At 40.0% G+C, this 27,501-nt stretch overlaps 1 protein-coding gene across 3 annotated transcripts; it reads left to right on the top strand.

The window, feature by feature from the left end:
• The first annotated feature begins 12,729 nt into the window (after positions 1-12,729).
• On the top strand, positions 12,730-26,889 carry PDPN (podoplanin). Of its 3 annotated transcripts, none has more exons than XM_048326657.1 (6): positions 12,730-13,070; positions 23,738-23,823; positions 24,261-24,354; positions 24,592-24,627; positions 24,992-25,093; positions 25,669-26,889. In XM_048326657.1, exons 1-6 carry the CDS (start codon positions 13,001-13,003, stop codon positions 25,683-25,685), a joined length of 405 nt encoding a protein of 134 aa, XP_048182614.1. In that variant the 5' UTR covers positions 12,730-13,000; the 3' UTR covers positions 25,686-26,889. The 3 variants fall into 3 exon arrangements, with proteins under 3 accessions (XP_048182614.1, XP_048182613.1, XP_048182615.1); XM_048326656.1 differs by having other exon boundaries at positions 12,732-13,070; positions 24,992-25,103; XM_048326658.1 differs by having other exon boundaries at positions 12,733-13,070; positions 24,992-25,097.
• Positions 26,890-27,501: the final 612 nt, after the last annotated feature.

Genomic DNA, 27,501 nt, shown 5'->3' with positions numbered 1-27,501 from the left:
CAGCCTAGGAGTAACTCTGGGCTGTTTCCCCTCTGATCTTACATATAAAAAGAACCAAAAAAGCAAAAGTCTTAAAATTTATGAGATGATAGAAACTGTGAGCTGAAGCTTTGTGTTACACCTGCCCAGTCCTTCTCTGCTCCTGCTGCTGTTGCTGTGCCACTGGGAGGGAAATTACATCAAAATTAATCAACATAGCAGCAGCAATGATTGAATCTGAAAACTTTAGACACTGCAGTTCAGCAGCCAAACGAGACCAGCCTAAACCCATCAAAAGACTTCCATCATCTGCCCCAGACAGTGTGGCTTACACAGACGTGGTCACTCCCTTATCGCAGAGCATTTACAGTCACTAAATGCAGTCACGAGAGATGGAAGAGTGTGAATTATATTTCCTTTTTCCCTCAGAAATGAGTTTGTATCCAGCTGCTTGCCCTCTGTATAGTTCATGCACTGGTCCACAATTACCAGAGCTTTAAGCAAATTAAAGGCAACTAAAAGTCCTCCGAAGATGCTGACAGAGATATGCTCACATTTACCCACTGCTACTAATGTATGTAATGAAAGGAAAGGTGACATCAGGATTCCTCTCAAATCACAGAATCACAGAATAATCTAGGTTGGAAAAGACCTCTGAGGTCATATTCATTTGGTCAGATTTACCAGTGGGTCTGTCAAGATCTGAAAAACCTCATGGACATCAGAGATCCAAGATTTTCTAAAAGCTCAAGAATGTCTATAATAAAATTTACATAAGAAATCCAACACAGGATTTGTTGAGGAAAATTTATGAAAGTCAGTGGCTTTAAAGCAGCAGCTGGAGCTGAACACAATGCTCATATCTGAAACTTGTTTCAACCTGCACCTTTTTCAAGCAGTGAAGCTGAAGAGAGAAGGAAGTTTGAGCAAATTCTCAACACCTCAAGACACCACAAAACTTAACCCAGCTCTGATGCAAAGTTTAATAGACTGGATATTTAACCCATGATTGCCATCATAAACATGGTCTATTTGCTTCAAAAGACAAGAAACTCATAACCCTCGGGAATTGCCTTCCTCCTGATCCTTCTCTCCAGCCCTTCTGGAGGGAACAACTGCTGAACACCCACCAGAGCACTCAGAAGCTGAGCATAGGGCAGAGCATCACAAAGGAGAAAGTCCCAGTGGAAAGGAGGCAAGTTCTCCTTTGCTGTTAGGAAGGAAGAACAGAAATTATTTTGAAACGTCTGCAAACCAAGTTTGTATTCTTTCAGGAGGAAGTGTGTAGTTTTAATTTGTCTTCTGTGCCACCTAGAAAACCTTTCTAGGGGAGTTCGCTCTGTTCTAAGGAACAGCAAATGGATTTACAGCAATTAAAGCAGTTGACAAATAATGTTTATAAAAATGCCACATGAACATTGTGTGAGTATAAAGCCGCTCCAGATCATGAGGTCTGTATGATACACCAGAGACTGTAAAAAACTGCAAAACCCAAAAAACCCCCAAACAAACCCCTCAACAACTAAAAGAACTGCAAAACAAACCAAAAAGGAGCTCAAATTATTTTTTTAATTAACACTGTAACATTGATGGGCTAAATTTTAGACCAAAGTGGATGGTGCACTTGAGAGGATTTTATGCAAATTAACACCAAACATACACCCAGCAAGAAAAGTCCTATTTACAAAGGCATGGATTTAATTGGAGGTCAAGGTCTTTTAGTGACTCCTCAGTCTGCTTTAATAAGGGAATTTCACAAAGACATTCTGTGAAATGTCTGCTGTGGCTGTATTTATTTAACTTGTATGTGGTATAAGCCATTCATAACAGGAGTTGAAAAACAGGCTGGATCTTCTAAATCTTTTTTGTAATGCAGAGAAAATAAGCCCAAGACAGTCATTAGTACTTCCTTCCCTTCTCCCTTATTGATTGGTGCTGCCTAAACTCCATGGATTTAAATACAGAGAAAGCATGTTTGTGTCAGTGAGAATTCCAAGCATCAGCTGAGAGGCAGAAATAATGGAAATAATAATTTCACCCTTCTCTGTTGCTCTTTACCATAAAAATACTTAATGAAAAATATAATTAAGTTCTTAAAAGATCAGACTACTTTCGAAATAGGATTGAAAACTGCCCTTTAAAGTGCATCTCACACTCATTAAACTATGTGCACCATTCCCAAAAGTGCACATCTCCATACTTTACAGGTTAATTCTGGACAACTGGATTTCTGCAAAATAATTACTGCACAAAAATGCATCCATCTTTGCACTGGAACCATAGATCACTCAGGAATACAAAGGGACAACCAACAGTAGATTAGGACTTGAGGCAAGATGAGGAACACGAGATTTGGCACCCTATTCAAATGGAAGTAAAGTGACAGGATGAGAGTGTGCAAACATGTATTTGTGTGTATGTGGCCATGGGCCCTTGCACTTGAACTTCAGAGCCCTTTCTGTGGGCAGATCTGTCATCCTTTTTAATCCTATATGAAATAAATCAAATTCCCACTCTAAAGTCAAGAACTCCCATGTTCTTTTATACTACATGAAGAACAAGCCCAAAGGAAACGATGACAGAGATCCTTGAACCAATGGGATGAAATCCCCTGGTGCAAAGGACTTGTTTCTACCTTTGAAGTATAAAGTAAATGTTGAAAACGCCCCCTGCACTTTACTGTATGCAAAAAAAAGGTCTTCAAGATGACAAAAACTCGTTATAGTTACCATATATATAACTGAGGCATCCACAGTCCTGTTCACGGCAGATGATCCTGGTTGTTCACTTATCTTCACTCTAAAAAGATCTTTCTATCCTCTTAAAAGTTTCTCTGGCTGTGCAGAAGTTGAGTGTCCCTCGGGGAATGCAGCAGACTTTGACTTGATGCCTTCTGACATCTCACTCGCCCTGTTAATAAGCTGGGTGAGATGTCAGGTGGAATCTCATCAGCGAGAGCAGCAATGCCTGAAGGAGCTGTGTGGAGCCCCACCATGCTGCCTCTGGAGCTGCTTTTCACAAACATGTTGGTAACTAATGCTAATTATTACCATGAGTAGCTTTCATAATTGCCTCAGAAACCACTCACCTCACTGGCAACAGACTGGGGGGACTTCTCTGGTACTTGGTGATATAAAAATAACCTCCTGAATTTTATTGTAGTCCCACTTGGAGTGGTGCGAGGTGCTCTCACAGAGGATTTTTCAGCCTGTGTGGTGGTACTACAGTGACACATAGTAGTTTAAATACTGGAACTTCAGCAGGACCCTTGGTATGGGGAGGTAGAGGTGCCTTAGCACCCAGGAGCTGTCCCACAGTGCCCTGTGCCTGTTTTATGGCTGTAGTTAATGTCTGGATAAACTCCTTCATATGTCTGCTTATACTGTCTCCTACCGTTCTGGGGTCTGCCTCATTTCAAAGATACTAAAGCTGAGTATCACCAAAAGAAGGCAAAAGACAGAATTTCCTCCCTGGGGAATGTTAGTGAAGTTGATGGGCACTGTGCATTGTTGTTCTCAGGCATCACAACCTGAGATGGTCCTACATAATTTTCTTTTTTTCTTTAGTAGCATCAAAAAAAAATCCATCTCACAAGAAAGGAATAAGTGAAGTCTCTTAAATCTCAAATTTGAAGGGAACATAGAAGAAAAAGTAAGTTTGCTTCAGGCTCTTGTAAATTTTTCAGGAAGTTAATGGCACAAAAAAGGAATATGGTAAAAATATCGTCCACGTGGTAACATGTGGAATGCACTCTCCATTTTCTCAGGCAGTGCTACAAGCAAAAAGATGTTTTTAGGGATTGTGGAATGGCTGCAGACTAAAAATAGAAAAACCAAAAATGTCTAACAAATACATTCAGTAAAAAAATAAAATTAAAAATTACTTTTAGTTGTACTGTTATTCTTGGGTCCCTAAAGGTAGGACCTTTCCTTTCACCAAAATGACATAAGAAGTCACCTATTATCCAGAAGAGCAACTTTCCTCTGGCTACTATCCCCATCAGGTATTACATGCTATTCCATGGGATGGTCAGAGGAACAGAGTTAAAAATTGTCCCAATAAGAAGTGTTTAATGTCCGGTTTTTGAGTAAGATGAATCAGTCACTTGTGATGCTAAAAAAAATTCGTCCAATAAAGGATTAGTTAATGCAAATATTCAAGAAAGCCCTAATGATTTTTAGTTTTAGACTTGTCACTTTTCAGAAAATCCAGTTTACTGCAATATTGTCACCGATAAGGTGGCACCGGGTATCACTCAGACCAGACATCTTATTGTTCCTTTTCAAAGCCCTCTCTGGTCCTGTGGCACATCATTATTCCCTGCAGTGACAGGGGCCAATGCAGGAGGAGGCAGGGGCACCAGTGAGCTAAGAATTTCTGGTGAGCTCTTGGGAAGACTTATGTGCACATAGCTTTATGCAACATAAATGTTCTATACATTAATGAAGTACAAATCAAACTCCGTGGATACACATTCTGAGGTTAAAAAAATCCACTCAAAGCCAGAGTTTAACTTACACTTAGAGTGTAATACCTGGGGGACTCGGTTTCCCCTTTGTTAAACAGGGGAAGGAGTAAAACTGCTCTCAGACTTATGGGCCATTATACAAGATATTTAGATCTAAGTCCCTCATTTTAGGAGTGATCTTGTTTGCTATGAAAGATGCTGAATTATCTGTAGTGCTCGCAGGCGATTAAAATTGTTAATACCCTTTGTACTTGGTGTACAGCTGCCTACGCCTACAAATCCATGAATCACGGTCCTCTAATTCAGTTTCCTGCAGTGAAAGCAAGATATTATTAACATTCCAATAAAGAAAAACCCTCTTAATTCACTGCTTATATTTAATGAATTGATTTACAGAATAGAGACAGTGTTGGCACTGAAGAGAGAATCTGCAATACTTATTTCCACTCCTATCTACTGTATAAGGTTGGGAAAGTCACCAGAGTGCTCAGCACCTCAGTTTCCCCACCATTTCATATGGAAATAACTCGAAGCAGCAACAGGGTGGAGCTTTAAAGTTAAATGATATTCACTGCAAAAGCTTTCAGCATTTCCATGTTAAAAGGCCCTGGCTTTTAAATATTTATTTTTTAACAACACAATAGTGCCTTGATCTGAAGACGTGTGTAGATGGCTTGGGGCTATTAAAGTGCTGAGCAGGCCTCCAAGAGTGAAGCTATCTCCTTCTCCTTTGTGTCCCAGGATTAGTTTATGCAAGACAGATCTTGCAAATACAGAGCAAAGCATAAAACGTTCATTCCCTAATTTAAAGCATGAATTAATTTACCCCTTAGATAGGAAAATCCTGCATTTAAACTGCCTTGCCTTGTCTCCCCGGACTGACAAGCTGCTGTCACACAAAGTGATCCCAGGCAGTGGTTTGAGTGATGCAAAGATAAAGTCTGTCTTTGTGAACTCCTTTTAATCGTATTCCTCGAGGTCCACTTTCTGCTCACAGACTGGCACTACCCATTCTCAAGTCATCATTTCATTTTATCCAGACATAAATGACTTATAGTGCAGTCCAGAGAAAAATCAAACTCTGAATCTGGTCATTGTTTTAACCATGATGAAAATTCATTAAATTTTTTGGTGTCCTCTGTTATTCTTGTTCCCCTTGCTATGACACTTATTCACTTTATTTTTCAGGAAAACAGTGCAATATTATAAACATTTGGCAGAAATGTTTGTAAAGCCATGCTCTTAGTCTAGTATTTCTCCTAGACAAAGCATTTGCAGTGGCAGCTGAGACCCTTTGTAAAACTCACTGGTATAGAATTTCATTTTAAGAGATTGCAGTACATGATTCAGCGACACGTCAGTGCAATAATATGTGAATGAATCCAGACTTTGCAAAATTGCTGAAACATCCATGATCTCTGCCCTGATTTCAATGCTCGGATTCATTTTCAGTGGTGTGCTTTGCTCCTTAATAAAATTCCCCGGATTGCTGCTCCCTGTTGATGTGGTTGCCAGTCAGAAGGTGAGTTGGGGTCACAATGTCGCTTGAGACAGCTCCTGGTTTCTCTGCTGAGATCACTCTGCCTTGTTTCTCTTACCAAACCATGCATTTCCATCCCCATCTGGACACGTAGCTGGGGTGGAAAACAATGCTGCTGCTTGAAGATGTGGCAAAAAAATTGCAGCTCAAACCTTACTTGTCTGGAGCATATTTCTCGGCTCAAATTCCTCACTGGGATTAGGGAAGCGGTGGAATCCAGCCCTGCACTGAGGGAATTTCATCCCAGCCAGGACCTGTGAACATCTTACTCCCTCTCGTGGCCGCAGGTACTGTGGAATTTTGTTTATTCACTTACAGTTTGCAGATAAATCCTAGTTACAGTCAGGAAGGGCCACTGGAAAACACCACTCTGCATTTGCTCCTTCCCCACATTCCTGCGTCTCCATCCCCACATGGACCTGCTTTTCTGTCTCTCCCTTCCCTCCGCCATTTGAAACACAACTATTCTTTCCACCGGCCTTTGTTCATTTGTGCACTTCCTCCAGGAAGCTGCTTATTCTTGAGAACATGCTTTGTACACAGAAATGGAAAGAAATCACATTGTTTTATACGTGATTCCTCCCTAAAATCAGAGTTGAAATGGGAGTTTTTTCATGGAACTTCATGCCGGTAGTATTTGTCATTTATTCATCCATGTGCATTTCATTTCTTCTCAAGGACTCACGAGTTCATTCAAAGAGACAATTAGTCATTTAATGAAGAACTAGCTGTGCCCTTATGCAGTGTGTGCCTTAGGCCCTCTCCCTGTAAAGCCAGGCAAGTCCTGCCACACCTTGAAGGTGCCCAGACAGCTCCTGGCTGGCTGTTAGGACACGGCATGGCTTCAAATAGTCCAGGGACCGTCCCAGGTTCTGCTGAAATTCCCAGCAGGTGTGATCTCAGTCCCCTTGTCAGGATTTCAACATCTCTTGCTGAATTTCCAGCACACTATCACAATGTGTATTTAAAGAAATTAGGGCATGTAAATTCATACTGACAGGCATTTGCTTTATCTGTATAAGCTCACTATCAAAGCAGTGAAAGCCTCTGAAAATATTAGCAAACTCATAGGACCATTCTGCAATAAATGAGACGGAGTACACAGTCTGTGTGTTTTTCTCCCTTCTGGCTCCATTGCTGTGTTGCTTTCCTTATATAACTGTTCTAGTTAAAAAACACTCCTGACCTAAGAAAACCTGCATCAACCTTATAATTTTTTGTTAAATACATGGTGGTCAGTGACAGGTTTAAAAGTAGTAAAGAGTGGGCATTCCATATTTAACTCTGAGTCACTCCATTGTATGTCACGTAGAGACAGCTGCTGGCAGACTTTGAGAAGACTTTTTCTGGGTAAAGTACTCACTGACAGAAATCCCAGCTCCAGGGTGTCCTGAGGAACATGTCCACTCCCTACAATCAGCTCTTAACCTGTTGAGCTCCATGAAACTCATGTTTCCAGAACTGTGTCCCCTGAGAATTTCTCTGTACCTGGAGAGAGCCTCATTGAGGAAGCAGCTGAAAGCTCTGCTCCACGGTCCTTATAAACAACCAGCACTCATACCCTCTCAAGAAAGGCACTGCAGACTATCTACCTAATGCCTCCTACTCCCCTGACACCTGTGTTTTGCTTCAGGTGGGCAATGGTGTTACCTTAAATAAAAAATATAATTCAGGTTTTTGTGTTAAACAGCCCAAATTCATCTGCTTCTAATGAAAAACCTTAAAATATGAGCAAAATCCGCTTTCAACTTCGAAACGTCAACATCAGATGACAGACTTTGAAATATCATACAGAAATCTTGACGTTTTACATAGATCAACTTGCTCTACATAAAACTACTGTGCAGCCCTCTGTGCCCTTTCCCTCTCCCAGCACATCATAATTGGTTCTTTTCAGGACTGACTAAAATGCCATCATGGAGAACAGCAACTTGTACGAAGAACATCTGCCCATAAATCTCAAATGAAGCTATTTAAAGTGTGGAGACTTGCTTCTTTCTCTTCAAAGACATTTATTCTGAGAGTCAATTAAATACATCTATATTTCCTGGCTAGGATGGCACCTAGCTGCCTCAGAATTTCTCTCTTTCCATCAGCCTCCTGTACAGCCTGGAGGCACAGACTCAGTGTTGCCCATTTCTCAGATCCTAAAATATTTCTGGTTGCCTTTATGCCCCATAGATTGGAGGGCTGGTTTGTGAACACTGGTATATATTGATTTTGGTGAAACTTATTTATATCAGCTGAAAATGCAGCCCCATCTCTAAAACTGACTGACAAATATCATTACTATTCTAGCTTAAGGACTCCAACCTCAAGCATTGTTGCAATTTTCTCATTCACAATCTCTCTTCTCCACATCTGACAGCTTGGGCTGCTCACAGCTCTGTGCATTTATTATACTGTCAGGAGCACAGATGGTCAAGGAACAGGCTTTGATTTACAGCTGCTTATCTTAAAAAAGCTGCACAATACGCATATTTGAGTTTGTCAATACTGAGGCCAATCCCTTCCTATAGGACACATTTTACATTTTGTTCTTTTATTAACAAGTCTGACTTCACAAGTGGTCTCCCTGTCAGTCAGGAAAGGCTGCCTGAAACACAGACAGGGTGAAAGCAGCACCTTCCAGTTCTCCCATTCCCTGACACCTGCCCAATGAAAAATGTCAGGATTGCCATTTTAGCAGCTAGAGGCTACTAGGTGTTCTCATCTCTTGCATTCCAGAAATCAGAAACTAAACCCACAGTGACTCAAACCCAAAAGCTACGACCAAGTGACACAGCTTTAAGAACTGCACAAATCAGTGACAGGATTTGATGTCTAACAATTTGGGAACAAGAGAAGGTAAAAGCCATTCCTGAAGGCAAGGATCTGTAGTTCTGCAAAAGCCGTCTGCAATCCCACACAGCACAACCTGCTGGAAGATCACCTCACAGGAAAGCAAAGTTGCCTTATGGAAAGCAGATAACAATAATTGGAGCTATCATCTGGGGAGTCCTCCTCTTTCAAGTAATTGAGCTTTTCTTCAGACTGAATTGGGTGTTTCTGTATTTCAGTACCTGCCAAAAGGGGTGGGTTTGGCTGCAAAAGGAAAACAGGAAATGGCTTGAAAATTAATAAAGATTGCAGAAAACAGCTTTTATGCTTCTGACCAAATATTGCAGGGCCCACAGCTGCCCCCAGGGTACAGAAACAGGAAATTTGGCTACAGAAAGAGACAGTATTTTTTTGAGTTACAGAGCACATTTGTAAAGGATGTCATCAAATGGAATGCTTAATTTACACTTTTCAAGTGTTTTTACTGAAAGAGTAGGAATGGAAAATATGAGTTTACTTTCTATGGATTGGAGATGTTGTAAGCTAGGATTTCACTTGTCTGGTGATGATGGATGAGATGGTTCCACGGAAATAGAATTTTAGCAGCACATGGAGCTGCACATTCATGAAAAATTCTGTAATAAGTCATGCAGAAGCCAGGACATTCAAATGTGTCCCCATGCTACAACCCCTGCCTGCTTGTGAGATTTGTGGGACTGTAGAGGGGTAACTGGGATATTCCTCTGTAGAGAGACGAGACATTTGTGTGCCCTTCCTAGTGTGTGTTTAGAGAGAATTCATCCTTGTGTGTAACTTTGGTCTACATGGTGGACATTAAACCGAGTGTGGATGATCATGTTCCCATCTTACGGGTTATTTACATGAAGTCAAAGCCCTTTTATGATGGGGGAAATCTCTGATTGAGTTCAACCTCTGGGTTCATACAGCAACACTGACTGAGTCAGGGGAAAACATCCTCCCACACAGCTTTGCCCGTGAGGCAGAACGCGTTGCAGGATACAGTCACCACTTCTCTACTCCCCCAGCTCTGGTTCATTCCTTGCTCTCACTGAACCAGAGGCAGTCTAAGCCTCTCACAAGACTCTGCAAACCACTGATACAATGAGACGGAAAGAACGGATTATGAAATGAAAACATTAGTGCTGTGTGTACTCAAGACCCTTTCCACCTCCTCCCCTAAACCACGGGGATTAAAAACACAGACCTGCCTGGAAAAAAAAAAGAAAGAGTGACCCATGCACTCATATCCTGGCAATTTGTGGGAATTGCCATAACACACCCAGACCAAGTTACAACATCCCTGCGTAGACCTAACACACATTTCATGACAGCATTCGAGCACGTGTGCAGATCCACTGTCAGGCAGCACAGACACACAGCTATGTGCTCACTCCTGTTCTGACACAGGCACAGGACTAAGTGCCACTTTAAATGCAGATGAATTGTTAAATCAGAACCTGTGAATAACTCCTTTGTGGTCGCAGAACCTATTGGCTTAACAGAATTACAAACCAGTGAACCACCGTTTCATTAAACCCCCCTAATTTGATACAGTTCAGGGAAAACTGCTCCCTCATCTCCCTGGATCCAGCCCCTCTCCCAAGGGTATATTGGCTCCTCTGAAAGAATTTTGTTGATGTTTTCAATCAGAGGGCTCAGCAGTATCTCCCAGCCTTAATCTCCTTACGCAGCAACATGGTGTCCCCATGAAGGCAAGTTCCTGCCCCTGCTGTCCTTCAGGAACAATTCCATCCCAAGATGACAATTACTAAAACATTTCTAGCTTTTGCTCTAACTTATTTTGCATCTGTGGGCACATTTCTTGCCCTTTGTTACACCATGATACCGTGACAGAAGCTGATTTTATTAAGTTCTTCATAGTTCAAAAAATTTCTCTAAGGAGTTTTCCTTTCAGGAACAGGCTTGAGCAGGAGAAATATGCTGGTATAGAAGAAACTATTCCATATTGGGAAGAATAATAAAAGTGTTAAAAAGTGTTGGAGTAGCCACTGGAACCTGGATATCTCCAGTTCCTGGAAGCTCAAGTGCCTCAACACTATACCCAGAATATAGCACAGTTTAAAGGGAGAATTTATTTAGTTCAGCAAAAAGCTTCTCCTTTAGAAAGACTTATTCCTAAACATGACACAAATTTGTTTATATGAATAATCATAGAAGTAAAAGGTCTTCTGAATACTTTTGAAAATTGAATGAAATTCTAAAAACCCCTTTTTGCTCCTGTTGAGAATTTGTTAACATTTAAAAGTCACTGTCTGTTCCGGTTTGTCTTTCATACTGTACTGCATTAATTTTTTGTTCTGAAGATACATACGGAATTCCAAACATTCCATCCTGATAAGGTAAAAAAGTATTTGTTTCAATCTTTCAAAATAAGTTCCATTAAAACTGCCATACACCCCTAGCAAGCTTCAGTTTCCTATGAGGAACGTTTCCCCAATAAACAAACATTCTTTTAAATAAATTTCAAGCAGAGTTATGAAGAAATAATTAATCCCAGATTTTAAGATGCTGAAAGTTAGTACATGGCAATATTTATTTTGCTGTTTCCCTGAAGACCATCAGCCAACACTGCCTGTTGTTTCTTTGCATTGGCACCAACTGTTCTCATCCTACATTCCTTTTCATCACAAAGGACACAATTATAGCACCATAATTGATAGCTAACAAATTCCTTTGGCACCTATCACTTCCAGAAGGAAAGAAAATCCCTGTGGAGGTGCTGCATTACCCACCTGCAGCCCTTTTTACATCACTGCTTATGTTTAGACTTGCTTTGGGCCTTTGTACCACCAAGTGTTGTGGGGTCTTTAATGACCGCTCTGACTCACATTCCCTGAGCAAAACAATCCAGCCCTGGTTTAGGGGTTTCTTTTTTTGTTTGGTTGTGGGGGGGGTTGTGTGTGTGTGTATATTTAGAAAAAGACAAAACCTCTGCCACAAGTCTGCTCCGCTCCTCTGGCAGAGGTTATTCTACAACTGTGGGCAGAAAGGAAGTAAATCTATGCTGCTGCTGTGCTGGAGCCTGATGTCCTGGCACTGCAGAAGCTGAGGGAGAAGGTTCCACATTCCCTCACTCAGCTCTGTCACTGGGACACTTAGTTCATACATGAGCCCTGGTTAAAACTCACTACACTCTTAAATAGATGTAAATCAGTAGATTATCGCTTGCCCAAGATGAGGCAAGATTCAGAAAAGGATTGATATAAGCCATTGCTCCCCAAGTCCTGCTCAGCCCCAGTTCGTGTCTCACAACCATTCTTGGTGAGCAGAAGTGTCTCTTACACATGGTGGTATCCAACCTCACACTCCTGCTCTGCAAAGCTGGTGCCCAGAAACAGACAAGGAAAAAGTATTGAGTCTTGAACATCATAGGGGCTGCACTCCTAATATTGCACTTGAAAAGGAAAAATCCTCTCTCTGAAGGGTGGTATCAGCTCTCCAAGGCCAGTGAGCCTGTAGGCAGAGAGAAGCAGTTGAGCACAGCCAGGATGTCACTTGAGGACACAAGCTGAGAGACACAGGAAAATTCAGACAGTATTTACTGAAGAATTAAATAGCCTGTCCTTAGAACTATTTCAGTATCCCTAAATGCACATTCAGTACCATACTTGCTTAGGTAAAAATGGGGGCTCACTTTGAAATAAAAAAGCCTTCAGTTCACTGCTGGAAATAACAAGAAAACTGTCCTTAGTGTTGTTTCTTAACGATTTTTTAAAGGCAGTTTGCAGAAGGGAGGGAACAACTCGCTTTGCCTAAATTCCTTTTCCCCCTTTGCTAAATAAAAGTCTTCTGAAAGCTACAACAGCTCCTGTAACTTTAAACCTGAGCTGAGATCATAATTTTGGTCCTGACCAAACAGCGTGGGGAGGGCGGGCCTGGCTGCTCGTTGAGGACCACCTTAGGCTGCTCCCACCCCTTGGCTAAAGAAAATAATTCTGACTCCACTCAGTTTTCTTTAACTGTTCAGTTATCATCTGAGAAAACTTTGCTCTTTTCACTAGAGCAGCTAAAGGAATATTTGGAATACCAAAGTATTTTTTGCAGTGATTTCTTTTTATCATCTCAATTCTCCACTACCTCTAAAAAAATTAATCAGAATTTGGATCCGTCTGGTTTCAGGATTGGAAAGTGACTCTGTAAGCAGATCAAAGATGTTTGTTAAAGTTCCATTCTTCATCTTCGTCCTCGGGAGCGTGTCTTTTGTAGCACTTGCTCAAGAAGGTAAGGAGAAAGTTTGGTTACAATTATTTCCAGTCATTTCCTGTAATTTAACAGTTTCTGTGCTCTCTCATAGGCTACATAGCTACTCTGTCCTGTTTGTAAAACTTCTTTTGAAATTCTTAAGCTGCAACTGGGCATTGACTACAGCTGTGATCTGGAAAGAAACACAGTAAAAGTTTTTGATGGGCTGAGTTAGACTGTATTAGGAAAGAATTTTCTGTGTGTCTGTAAGGGAGGGAGAGGGATATGGGCAGGCAGGGAAGGCACTCCCTCCACAGCCCTTGGAAATGGCTTCAGTCTCACTGGAACACACACAGCGGACTCTGCAAGCAATAATTTAGTTTAACTGACACTTAGGGGTATAACTCTATGAAAGTAACTTGGAAATCTTTTCAGTCAGGAGTTTAACTTCTGTGCTTAGAGGCATTACAGACGCTCCCAATTTGAGCCTTATGCCAGGCTTTGCTAAGCCTAACTTAGCCATAAGCAATATAGACAATGAGGGAAACTAAACCAGGGGCAATTATTGCCAAAGACAGATTTGAGAAGTGTTATGTACCAAAAAGTTTAATCTGGAAAGTTATTTATTTTTAATTTTATAAGAAAGATCCAATATACACTTTTAGGTAAAATAGAAGTTTAAGTCCTTTTACAGCTAAAGGAGGAGAGTCTGATTTGTTAACAGTAAATCAGAATTACCCTGGCCATTACTTGATTCCAGGAATGCCACTTTGAAACTCAGTCTTTCTGAGCAGTATTTGACTCATGGTGAATGAATTGGCCATGAGGCAATGTGGTTTACAGCTGCCATTGCCATGGAATGTGTTCCAAGTAGCAGCGTAGCAGTTTCAAGTACCAGTGCTCTGAATACAGTGACTTAAAACTCAGCCCACTGGTCTTCCAAAGCATAGATCTACTCATCAGGCTTAGATATGGGGACCCAAACAAAAAAAAACCTACCTGATTTTGGCCTGATAACAATCAGTATCATCCTGCTGGAAAGAATGCAGCTATGTGGATATACACTATGCGTGGACATTGACTTGAAACTTCTAACAGTGTTCTGTATGTCAGAATATGAGGCTGAAAGTTTGGAGTTATGCTTCAAAATTTCACAGAAAAACTAAAATCAACAGATACTAGGCAAATCACAAAAGTTGTTTTCTAGGCTCACCCAGCCACCTTATTCTTAAAAAGCATCAATATTAAATGTACCAAAGTTTAAAGACATCAGAAATGAGGCAAAACCATCATTATTTTATAGAATTACCTTAAGCAATCTAAGATACCAGAATTACAGGTAGAAAGACTTCATCTTCAGGCTTTTGGGGAGTTCTTAAGTGTATATGCTCTCAACTCTGAGAGGAGTCCAGCAATGATCAGGCTGAAACCCTACTAGCCATAAAAAATAGATTTCCTGCTTGCAAAATCCTACCTCTGCTTTATTACCTGTACAGTTTGCACTGAACTCCAGAGCTGCATCAAGAATGTGGTTTACAATATTAAGGCTTTCTGTGTCTGTTTAGGGTTTATGACTTTTTCTTCACACGGAGCCAGTCATTTAGGACAACTTCCAAAGGATACATCAGGAAAACGGACTCCAGATATAAAATAAGTCAGTCTGGAGTATTTAGTGTGTATCGCTGCTGTTTACTGATAACCATCAGCAATTACAAGTTAGAACAGACATGAAATGACAATGCCACCTTCAGCAATCTCTGCTGGCTGACAGGGAGATGGGAGAAGGCTTGACTTGTACAGCACTTGGTGGAGTGGGTTTATCCAGATACCCAAACCTCTGGGGAACACAGTGTGGCCTGAAGGTTTTAGAGGAAAAAGGTCTCCTTCTGATACCTCTTAACCTGGAAAAGTCCATAAAGAAACCTGCAGCTACCCTTTTCTTATGGTTGGGCACTCCAGTTTATGGATTGAGACCAAATCAAGAAAAGCAGCTTTGTTTCCATCAGGAAGCATACTTCCAATTTTTGAAAGGATTATTATTATTATTACTACTACTATTATTATTATTATTGGTTTTATTTTTATTTTTGTATGATTAGCAGATACATTTTTGCCCTGCTGATCTTGTTCAGCATGTCAAAACTTAGGCAAATCTTCACACACAGAATCAGACCAAAAGAGTTGAGATGGAAGTTGGCCTGAACAAGCATACAAACCAGTGCTTTGCAGAGGCAATGCATTTCCTGATTCCAAACCTTTCCCATGGTGCTGTATCATTGAATGGAAGGAGATTACTTTGTTGGCTGTCACATAACATGAACAAAAATTAACATGATTGTTTAACAAGATACCACATGCCACTTGAGCTGTATCAACTGTCCATGTGCCTGATCTTACCTAGAGGCAAATATTAGATTATATCTCCTTATGCAAGTCAGGTTTATACTAGGTCACATTACATTCGGTTTGGACTGAAAGTAAAAAACCGGACAGGATAATTCAGATAAAAAGTGTCTATATGTTAAGAAAGGAAGTTGATGTTTACAGTCAGCTATGAAAGAAAAAAGTTTTCTGTTTTTCAAAACCATAATAAAGAGAATTGACAAAATCACGAGAAAAGATTGTTTCAAAAGAGTCCTGATTTACCCAAACTCTGTCACTATTTCAGTGGCAAAACTAAACAATAAAATCAGACAACTCTAAAGTCTTTTGAAAATCAGATTCTGTAACTGCTGGTTGTAAAAAAAATCTACAAGCAGATGGAACAGTCACATTTGACTCAAAAGGGAACCAGTTTTCTACTAAATAAACACCACACAACCTTTCATCCTGCATGAAGAATGATGAGTACTCTTACACATGTCCCATATATGCCTCTTCATGGTATGAATATAACTCTACATGTCCAATACCCAAAACAATTATCACAGAAAGGAGAAAATCATCTTGCTGAATCTCAGTTAGTAGGTCTGCAAGTTAGTGTAACTGTGTTTGGCAGTGTCTGTGCAGAAGACCAGCAGAGAACAAATAAAATTCACTTTCTTCTTGGCTGGGCAAGCAGAGAGGTTTGCACACCTGTATCCCAACAGTTAGTTTTTGAATCTGTAACTTCATAAACAAAGAAAATAGGGATATTTAAGGGCTTACAAGAGGACCTTTCATTAACTCAGGCTGCACACTAAAACTGGAAACAGAGAGGCCAGATTCTCAGCTCCTGCAATTCATCAGTTTCCACTCAATTCATGCATTTACCTCAGATTGCGGACTTGTAAATCATCTGAAAAAAAAAAGCAACAACAACAAAAAAAAGAAAGCAGCAAAGAACCTGGAGAGCATTTTGGTAGATAATGAGGCAGTGCAGGAAGGTTTTCAGGCTGTGAGGCTCTGACAGGACCGTGAGGTGTTTCTCCATGTGTCACTTGAGGTGAGTCACACGTGGACCACAGAAATGCCCGCTGCTGCTGCTGGCCCGGCTTGGGCACATGGGCTGGCTCAGTGGCACGTTTATTTTGTTGGTTTGTTTGCTTTTTGTCTGGATGTGGTCAGGGACTACAGGATGGAACCCAAACGCTGCCAGATCCTACCACTCGCAGCCTCCCAGATCTTCTCAAAGGGCCTCTCTGATTTGTGTGTGCACAGCCCATCCCCTCCATGGGGATTAATCTCACAGCAAAGCTCAGAGCTCTGCAGTGTACAATTTTTTTAAACAGCATTTCAGAAAAAGATGTGGGATTGGGAGTATAGGTATGCTAGGATGTGCTAAAGAGAAACAAATGAGGAAAAATAAGGGACAAATGTACTATTGATTTCCAACTCTCCATCTCAGAAGCTTGTCCAAAAACTCTCAAAGGACATAGAAGCTGATGCTGAGCACATTCTCATGTTGCTTTATGACTTCCTAATGTTTTTTCCATCCTTGTAGTTGTTGATTACAAACACTACAACATCCAGTACAAACTGCATCAGAATAATCCTTTGTGAAGGCGCAATTCAGCTGTGACACCATCACCATTTCCAGGCATGTACTCTGTTAGGAGAGCTTGAGACACTACTAAATCTGTAATGGGGACACACTTAACTCCAAACCCATATTTCAATGGTTTTATGACTATGAAGCCCATCCAAACATTAGCTAGCCTATTGTCAGTGGAATATAAAAGTCAGACTAAACACATTTGAAGGGAACTTGCCTGCTGCATGGCAACATAAAGTAGGCAGCCAAAAATCACTGTGTGAACAGAATTAACACCTAAGAATTTCCAGCTCAGTGTCTGACATGAGTATTTCAAACAAATGAGTTGAGGAACCTGCAAAGGGTTCTGCTGGCAGATACAAAGGGTTAGTAATCTACAACAAGGCAACTGTGAAAGGGCACATGGCTGTAGTCTCAGAGTTCAGGGAAGGAAGTCATTTAGGGAAAAGACTAGTTTATTACTGTATTAGAGGTTGTTTCTTAATTCCTTTCGGTTGCATTTACCTATCCCAGTACTTGTATGCAGATGTCTGCTTTCTACTGCACATCTGTCCAATTTACTGATCCCTTACACCAAGTTTTGTACTTTTCTCCTTGTCTTGGCTGCAACTCTCCTTCCTAGTCAGCCATGCAGTGAAAGATGGTTCTGTGATTCTGCCACTTACAGCAAGATACAAGAGACATTTACACCTTGATCACAAGTCCAACCTTTTTGTTCCAGCCCTCACTGCTCAGAGGAAACAATTAGACTGTTAGTAAAACTGCAAACAGGGAAACAGGGTCACGGGGCAGCAAATCTCAGTTAAAAAGTCATTTTATCCCACATGCATGGGATAGCAAGTCTGGGGTAAGTGTACTTAGTAGACAAGAAAGCAGAGGTTGACACAGCAACATTATTAAAAGCATACATTCGGAATACTCATCTCTAGTTCTGCAAGGAATATTTTAAAGGAATATCTTGTAATGGAGTTTGTAATTTCCTTCTTAATGCCCACAGCTCTGTGGCTGATTTTACCGTGCATAAGACAAAGCTTAGGAAGTTTCCAGCTTTTCCTCTCCTGGCTTTGTTTCGTGACTCTGGCTGGGGGTCATGACACACACCAAGCACTTAAGAGCAGTTGCTGCCCAGTTAAAGTACATTTTCTGTCAGTAGAATATCGTAACGTTCAGAAGACATGTGATTTACTTGAGGAGCAGCCGAGTGGTTCTTTGCCACTTGGCACTGTCGATTTAAACTCTGGCTTTGTTCCTTTGGCTAAGCCAGCCCAGCAATAAAACCCATCTGTAGCAGGGTGTGGTGACTAAAGGAAATGTTTTTGACAAATCAGCAAAGCACTGTCATCACAAGCTACATGGAATACCTGAACAATGTCAGTCATACTCTAAATAAGGCTGAGCTAAATCCTTCCTTGTGCTTCACGACCATTTTCCAACTGGCAGATACTTTCCAAAATTTCTGGTATTCTGTCATCCAGCTTCCTTCGTTGTATAAAGCAAAGCTGTCACTCTTTGTCTAAAGGAACTGCAGAAAGCACTTCAGGATTTAGACAGTACATACTTTCTCCTGAACAACAGTCTAGGCCCTTAAATACACACCAGGGGATTTTTAATGGCATGACAGATTACTCCAGCTTCCAGAAAGAATTAGCAGAGAAAGAAAATGCCAGTGTTGTGGCCCAAAACAGGCCAAGGGCACAGAGCTCTCTGGATACTGCAGATATGATTTTGCAGGAGCCCGAGGTACAAATGAGAATTTCAGTTCTCATTAACAAACTTCCCTGCTTTTCTAAAGTCTGAAAATTTTAACTGTACAAAGATTCAAATTGCAAAATTCAGACCCCAGAATCCACTGTATTATTTTCTTCAAACCCTTGCATTTTCAAAGTACAAAAAAATTTGTGGACTGGATTTGGCAGTGTTGAAAATTTCACAACAAAAGAGACACCTGTATACTTTTAAAAAAATATCCAAAAGTGTAAAAATAATGGAAAACTATTTTCCGACAAAATTAAGCTAATGTTGTAGGTTTTGGACATGACTCTGGAATACACTTTAATTGAGGGTGAAGCCAAAAAACAGACAAAATTGCTTCTGAAATTTACAGAGCTGCTGTATTTAAAAGGAAGATCCCTTGCAAACCACACATTTTTGTTAAACCTCCGCCACCATGAATAGAAGTTTTCACTGAACTACAACCGAACTAATTCCAATAATGAGATACTGACTAAGGCTAAGTTTGCTCACAATCAAATTAAGGTCTCTGAGTGAAGAATACTTCCTCAGAAAGGGAATTCCTGTATCAGGACATAAATGCTGAATAAAATGCAGTCAAAACAGGATGGCCAACACACACATCCATACACAATCCTTCAAACAACACCACTTGGTCTGTAACAATTCCGGAAGCAGATACTGAAAACCATCAGTCAGCTCCAGATGTTTGCTCAGTTACATCTCCAACAGAAAAGTGATATGTCCCAAGTGACCCATCCTGCTAAACTCTCTGCTAGCTAATATATTTAGCTGTTATAAATAACTGAAGCTGGTTTTCTTTTTTTTTTTTTCTTTTTTCTTTTTTTTTTCCCCCAAGTAGAAGCAGAGGGCAATGAGCAAAGGATTATTGCAGTTCTTGCTAGAGGGAATCCTGTAAGGTTTGCCATTTTTATCTCCTGGTCTCTTATCAGAAATGGAAACATTCTATTTTGCAGGCTTCCTATTTCAAGGACTAAGCTAAAATACAGGCTTACAACTCCCTTTACCCACTAGTGTTTGGGTTTATTCAGGTTTATGCGAGGAAAGAAACAACATCCTACAACATTTTTCATCTTCAGAAGTATCTTTGTTGGTTTTGGAGATACCTGAAAGAATGCTAATGAACAACAGTTTTACAACTCCCTCTCCTTTCCAATACAACCACTGTGCTTTGAAAGCAGCCCTAAGAGGTTTCTCTAGTAAACTGTCACTCTGTGCATGGAAGTAGTGAGCTCAGCTTCCCCTAAGGGGGTCATGGGATGCTTAAGCATGGGAGGTTTTCAAAGTGGTATTAAACTTTTAAAGACATCGAATTTTGTCCTGGTGTGAGAAGCTGCAGCCTGAGAGCAGCTGGGACTTTGAACTGAAAGGCTCCCAGCTGGAACGTTGGCAGGACGGGATGCAATGATTAATTCACATCTGCAGCAACGTATAGCTGCAAACAGAGGAAGCTCCTTGGAGACAGCCCCAGCACAGTGAGGCAATGTTTTTATTTACAGCCTCCTCTAAGATAAGATTAAGAACACATGCAGAAGCACCACTTAACCCTGACTTTTGCTACATTTGGCCCACATCAGATGAAACCAAGAAATGACACAAGCACACACCCCTTAAATCCCATTTATATTCCCTTTGATGTCAGTCGTGCAGAGCCTTGTACTGGGTACAGCGAAAGAAGCTTAAAGTCCAATAATGTCTCCCAATTTAATTTCAATATTTAACTTCATTATGACTTTCTCTGATGAAGAGCTGTCTAATATCCAGTATTCCTTCCTACAAATGTGAAACACTGATAATAAATTGCCTCCCAGTCTTTCTCTGGGTAATAATTTAGTAGTGTCTGTTTAACCGCCACCCAGCCACCTCCACTGTCTGTCCAAAGTGAACCTGGAAACAGAGTCCAGGGAGTATTCTGCATCAGATACAGAACCTCAGCTTGAACAGGGCTCGGGCAAGACCTTCAGACTGACAGAAATCAGGTCAGTCTGAGCTTTGGGCAGTTCATAGGGGAGCCTATGTATTCCAGTTTCCCTTTGCAGTTAAGGAAAGGCAGTGCTACCAAGGATGACCCAAATCTCAGGTGTGCTGAATTATCTTCTAGAGGTATTTATTTTTCCCTACAGACTATAAAAGAAGATAAGAGCAAGCAGACACTTTATTTAGGCGCCTTTATTAAGAACCTAAAATTAGGCAAGATTAATCTGGGCCACCTCCTTTTGTCAATCACGGTACTGTGAGGGCAAAGGCACTGAAATAGGTTTTCTACATGCCACTCATGGCTAAGGATCTGCAACAAGTATCACACACAGAAGAATATTTATTTTATTTTTCTTTGTGACATTCACTAATTCTTTACACCTTTGCTGTGTGACACACTTTCCTTTCCTGCCTTCACTATCAGGCAACTTTTCAGGGCTAAAAGCCACTGCCATGCCAGGAGTATAAGCAGCTTCTCCCAATAAGCTGCTTGTTGTTAACATACAAAATTTATTTCACCTTCTACTGGTGGATTTTCCTCTAGTAATTGGTTTTCTCCATCTGTGTTTATTTTCAACTAGTGAATAAGGGATGTTTCTTCGGTTCTGACTGGGATTACAAGGTAAACTGATTCATACACATTTGCGCTGCTGAGTTCTATTGCTATTTCTTTGTTCACCCTTAACATTTACATAGCCATGATTGTACACCACAATATTGTATTTTTAAGATATTATTTTATAAGCAAAAAAAAGGATTATAAAGTAGTGCTATATCTTAAATCACACTAACATTTAGAAAGTGTCTAAATATACAACAAAAAAGTCAGCCCCTTTATGCTACTTCAACAATACCTGGAGTATTTCAATCGAAAATGACCAAACCATTACTTTTACCATCTAACTTGGAACTCTGATTTACCCTGTTCTAGTCTTTCCATGGATTATAAGGTGATTTCTGGGAGACTGACTGGCTTAATTAGCCACTATATTTGGCCTCGTGTTGGCACAACATGAATATAGTTTCTTCATCTGCTACTGCCTAAAGTACTACGAGTAGATCATTTTGGCTCCTAAATAGAAACTGTATCTGTATTCAGGCTTAGAAGGATACAGAAATACAAAATTCTATTTACTTCAGTAAACATGGAATTAGAAATCTAAGTTTAGTTCAGTGTTTGGTCTCTTGGCAAAGGGACAAAGCTCTCAGTCTTACATTGGTGGGGATGGATAAAAATTTTCTATTTTGGTTCAGAAAACAGTTTTGGGAACAAAGGAAAAATATTTGCAAGTTTCCAGTAGAATTCAAATGAGAGTTTAGAGCAAAACCAGATTTTTTTTCTCAATGCCAAATCATTCATCTTCTGTATGAAAAATTTCCTTTAAGCTGCCAGTACATATTTTTACCAATTTTAAAATTAAATATTGGCATTTTTATTTTAAATAACATTTTTGTATTAAAAGGAGCAGGTAAAAATGAACAAAAGTTAAATGGAACTCCTGACTAAAGAAAAACAATTTCCAAATGATATCTGCACAGCTGATCTAAAGAGATTCTATCCTTTTTTTTCATTTTTGACTGATATCAAGCAAAATGCCCATCCTTTCTGATTTCAGTCACAGAACAAAAGCTGTTTACTTGTCTCTATATCATATATAAAACAAGTGGGGTGCATTTAGGAGCAGTAAAGTTTTTCATAAAAAGTATTTGGAACCAAACTAACAATTTAGAAATTGCCTAACTTCATATGCAGAGGAGATGAGAATGTTTTTAGGTCACTAAATAAAAAGTGTAATTAGTAGAAACAGTGTTACAATTTAATAAAACAAAGAGGTTGTGAATATTTCTCATACATAAGATATTCAAATGGTACAGTAATTTTCATTTTTTAAAAGAACTCCTGCAAATAGCTTTGACAAATAGAAGTTACATGCAAAACTTGAATCCAGGAAAGATTTTTTCAGAAGTTTTTAGTGCTTTTTTTGCCTTAAGTACTTGCTCAGAACAACACCTACTATCAGCTCTTTGCTTCAGTTTCAGCACTAGTCTCTGGAATTAGCGGAACCTTTATGCCCCAGGCAGCAGCAGGACAAGCAGCCTCACCTGGCTTTGTAATCACCAGGAATTACAAACTCCCAGGAGATCTCACACCACATTAACATCACACTCTGCCTGTCACAGGTTTATGAATCAGTAAGAAATTGAATTAAATAATACTTACGTTTTCAGCACATTCTTGGTACTGCCAGTTATCTCCACACAGCCATATATCTCCTGTTCTGCCTTGTTCCAGCTCATTTCCCTACTGAGGAATTCTTGCTGTATTTGTAAATTAACAGCACTGTGTGGGCAAAAATCTAAAGATCCACTTTATCAAAGAGCACAGATGAACTAGGAGTCTAGAATTAAAGAAAAAAAAAAAAAAAAAAAAGCCTTACATTGTTATCTAAAAATTCAAATGATGGCAACTAAGGTTTGCAACTTTAGGAAAGCCTCAGGACTACTTTGTGTAGGAATATTTCCAAACTATAGCTGCACCCATAAGCATTGGTGGCAGCTCTAGAAATAAAGGTTGCAGCTGGGGCTGAGCTGAAAGATGTGAGAAAGCTTTTATTATTTTAGAAAATGGAAGATGCTTGAAGTAATCTATCCCAATACTTAAGCTAATGTTTAGCTTGAAATCTGGAATAATCACATCCACTTTGGGGAATCTTTTCTTAATAAAAAAGGAAATAATTTCTTGGACAAAATGTTAATAACCAGTATGTTTCAAGGTTGTGCCAGAGTTAAGTGATGGGTATTTAAGCTTTTTGTCCTACTGCTTTGGACAAGAGTATAACAAAATTCAGACTTATTAAAAAAAAATGTCCCATTCCCAGGTGGGCAGGGACAGAGAGAGAGAACACTACACAGAGGTCATGTTTAACAAAGTTTATTTGTCAGAGGAGCCAGAACATGTGACTACCAAGTAAAATCCTGACTCATTTTCTAAAATTTTATTTAGCAAGCTCAGTTCTAGAAGGAGAAGAAAGTGCAACAATTGATTTCAGAGACAGAAATGACACAGAATTTGAAGAATTTCCAACAGTGGTGAGTATATATGCTAAATAAAAGATCCTTTATGCTACCTGCTTATTCCCTGCCACCTCCCACCTCTTCCAATTCAGTATCTCCCAAGCAGTTTCACTGAAACTAAACTCACAAACTACTTTTAAAAAACCGATGAAAAAAGGCAGGTCTGCAAAATTCTGCGGCCTCCTACACCTTTTGCAGTCCTACCAAGAGATCTGATGTAGAAAGCCTCTAGCTGGGAAGACAAATCAGCTTATCTTGGTTTGTTTTGGTTGCTGTACACATGTCAAACTTGAGCAGTGACAGCTAAAAAAGCATCCACACCTGACAGACTAAGAAATTTAAATGCTACTTTATACATGAAGACTGAATGTACTCAGGTTTTCTTTTCCCTCTTTTCCCCCCACTTCTTGTAACTGCCCACAAGACTACACAATGTAACAAATCTCTTGCAGATTGGACACCTGAAGACCACGGAAAGTGCCTTTGTCCTGGAGGGGGAAAGTGAAAATTCTACTGCTTATGAAGTTAACACAGAAAGTGTCAATGGTAAAAAACCCTTTCATTTCTGTTTTCATATATCAAAGTTCTACTGCCATCTACTAAACAATATCTGGAAATCTCAAATACTCTCTCAAACTTCATTTGCTCACTTCCTATCAAAAGAACAACTTCAAACCATTGTGACAGAGTCAATAAAAGTTTTCCTTGGATATAGCCTTACAAATTGGAATGTAACACTGTTACAAAGCAGAGCGAGTAATTATTGTCTCTCTGGCTTTACAGGTGAACGGAGTGGGGAACCAGAGAAAACTGATGAAGGTATTAAACAGAAGATTTGCTTATCATGACAAGGGGGAACATAACTGCCAGGCAACTCCCCTTCCAGCAGCCCTTCCTGTACCCATGCCATTAAGTAAAAGTTCAGGAGGAGGCACAGCCTGCTCCCTGAACTGCCTTCCCTGGTTCACCTGATTGCTGTCTCCATACCAACATCCATACGGAGCCCTTCAGCCAAAGGCATGTTTGCAGGCTGCTGAACATCCAAACCTACTTCAGAATTCACAAGATAGTAAGAAATTTCCCCAAGGAGTGGGATGCAGCAGAACAGCATCAGGTCTATCAGTAGCCTCTTATCAATGGTCTCCATGAGATACATGCTAACATTCCAAATTTCTTCTTTCAGGTGGTCTGGGAACAACTGCACTGGTTGGAATAATTATTGGAATCATTGTTGCAGTTGGAATCCTTGCAGGAATAATAATTGCTGTTGCAAGGAAGATGTCAGGCAGGTACTCGTAAGTAAACTGCTCATCAGGCTTTTTTGACAAGCATCTTCTTCTGAGCAGGGTCACAGGAATCGCTCGGGAAATTTCTAAGGTTTCTATTTTGATAAAACAAGCTATTTTCCTGTTACACAGGGCCTCAGACAGACCCAGCAAGAGCTGCCTGTGTGGTGTGGGGCCTGCATGCTCTCATGTGCTTCAGAAGAATTTCCCAGATAGTGTGCATGTGCTGTTATAATATCAGGTGCTTGGGGCTGGGATTACTCTGGTGCACAGAGGTAAAATTCACTAGGAAGCACTACAGGACTAAGTTCCAGAAGTAGTGGATAACATGTGAACATTGGGAAGTGATCTCTACCGTATTTTTTGGTGCCACGCACATCTAAACAGATTTTACAAACTCTGAAGGAATAAGAAAGCCCCAGAAAATTGAACAGATACTGTGCACTAGGAGAAACCAAAATAGGTACTAAGAAAAGAAATAAAGAGGTGTTAGGAAAGACAAAGAGAGGGAGGAAAAAAGAACATTACATTTAAGTAATGATGAACAATAGAATATCTACTTTTTGTTTTCTAGGCCCTAAAGACAGTTGAAACAAGCAACCATGCCATTCTATGCCAGAAAATCAAGTGCTTCTTATTTTACACAAACTAAAGACTATTCCTATATTTGTGTGAGAAGATGATCCATGGAAAATATAGTCAAAGAATTTCAGATCTATGGGGATACCACACAACTCTAAGGATCACCCTCACCCCCCCACCCCCCCCACCCCCCCCCCAGAGTATGGAACATTTCATAGGATTTTTTACTAACCAGAAGTTTACTAGAAGAAAAAGATTTTGCAGTAAGAAAAAACCCTGCAGCAAAGAGATGTACATCTGAAATGTGATTTTGCAGGTATTATATGCTTGGGTTTTAAATGCTACCAAAGACTATTTCACATTACTTGATATGTATTCTTTTAAAACAAAAAAACCCCCGTGTTTTTGACTGGTTAAGTGCTTCTGGCATGTTCATCTACCACATGATGTATCAAAATGGAGGAATTAGCTTCAGAGAGAACCAGTTATTTACAAATTAGGAAAATACTGGGTATTCTAAGCTAAAATCTTTCCACTACTGATACAGATTTTCTGCTCTTGATACTTAATGTTATTTTGTGGCAAAATATGGTAGGTCTGGCTGGAACTGACCTACCAAGCGAAAGCTTGCTCGTCTGACTATGGCATCAGGAATTTCCTGCCTTCCCTTGTTGTGGAGACACGCAGGAATTGAAATACACATCCTGAATTAAGGGGTGCTTGGAAAATACCCAGTTTTGATGGGTCACTTTAGAGCTGATGTGTAGAAGCTTTTTAATTAGCATACACCATTTTTTTCTTTATGCCTGTCCCATTTTCTAACTGTACAGTAGATTTGTTTGACAACATGTGCAACACCAGGTCAGAATGTGTCACTGAGGTATAATGCATCTTTGGAGTCTGCAGCTTTTCTGGGGCATATTTAGTGCAGCACGACCTGAATGTGCAGAGCTCAGGGCAAAGGCTTTGCACGTCAAGTGGCTGCAGTGCATCAGGTTTCCTAAATTTTATGGCACTTCAGTCATGATAATCAATATGGTCATCATTTGCTAAATGTCAGCTTATCTGTGTTTGCTTTTCTGTTTCTTTCATGTGTGTTGAACTATCATATCGCTACAAGCTTCAGAAATAAAAATCATAATATAAACTGTATTATTTTACAATAATTGTTCTTGGTTTTATTTTTAAAAAAAGTAAAATGTCTTAAACTTTCTTCAATTTTCCTGACTTATTTTGCTCCTTATCAGTGTCTTATCAGTGCAATGTCTACAACCAACTCATTTGACACTGATAAGTGAAACTATAATTGAAAACAAGACATATGAGAGAAAACTAATTCAGAAGTCCTTAGTTAGTTCTGGAGTAGATGCGATGAAATGCTCAGTCTGTGACTAAGGAGTAAGCTTATGCTTTATCTTTGTGTAAATTCATATGAAAGCAGGAAAAATACAGTTTTTTCTTCTTACAGCCAAAGAACATTAATTTCTGTTAGCTCCAATTTAACGATTTCTTGTCTGTACTGAGAACTACCCCATAAGGTGCTCTGATGCCTGCTCAAATGCATGGCATATGGAATTATGAATTATTCACCCGTTGGAGGGAATAGCACAGATGTCACCAGTTTCTTCTGCATCAGCTCAGTCACTGCTAATTTGCAAATACCAAAATGAAGAAACCTTTCTTATGACACCAGTAGTAACAAGCCCCCCATTTGAAAAATGTATAGCAGAGAACCCTTCTGGGCAGTTCTGAGTTTTCCTGCATCAGGGACAGAACAGTTGAACAGGCAGCCTTCTGCTCAAGGACACTGTGCTTTGTTCCTACT

This window comes from Corvus hawaiiensis, chromosome 22 (genome assembly GCF_020740725.1).
Source record: "Corvus hawaiiensis isolate bCorHaw1 chromosome 22, bCorHaw1.pri.cur, whole genome shotgun sequence".
Lineage (NCBI taxonomy): Eukaryota > Metazoa > Chordata > Aves > Passeriformes > Corvidae > Corvus > Corvus hawaiiensis.
The sequence above is the reverse complement of the archived record's forward strand: the minus strand, read 5'-3'. Positions and strand labels throughout refer to the sequence as shown.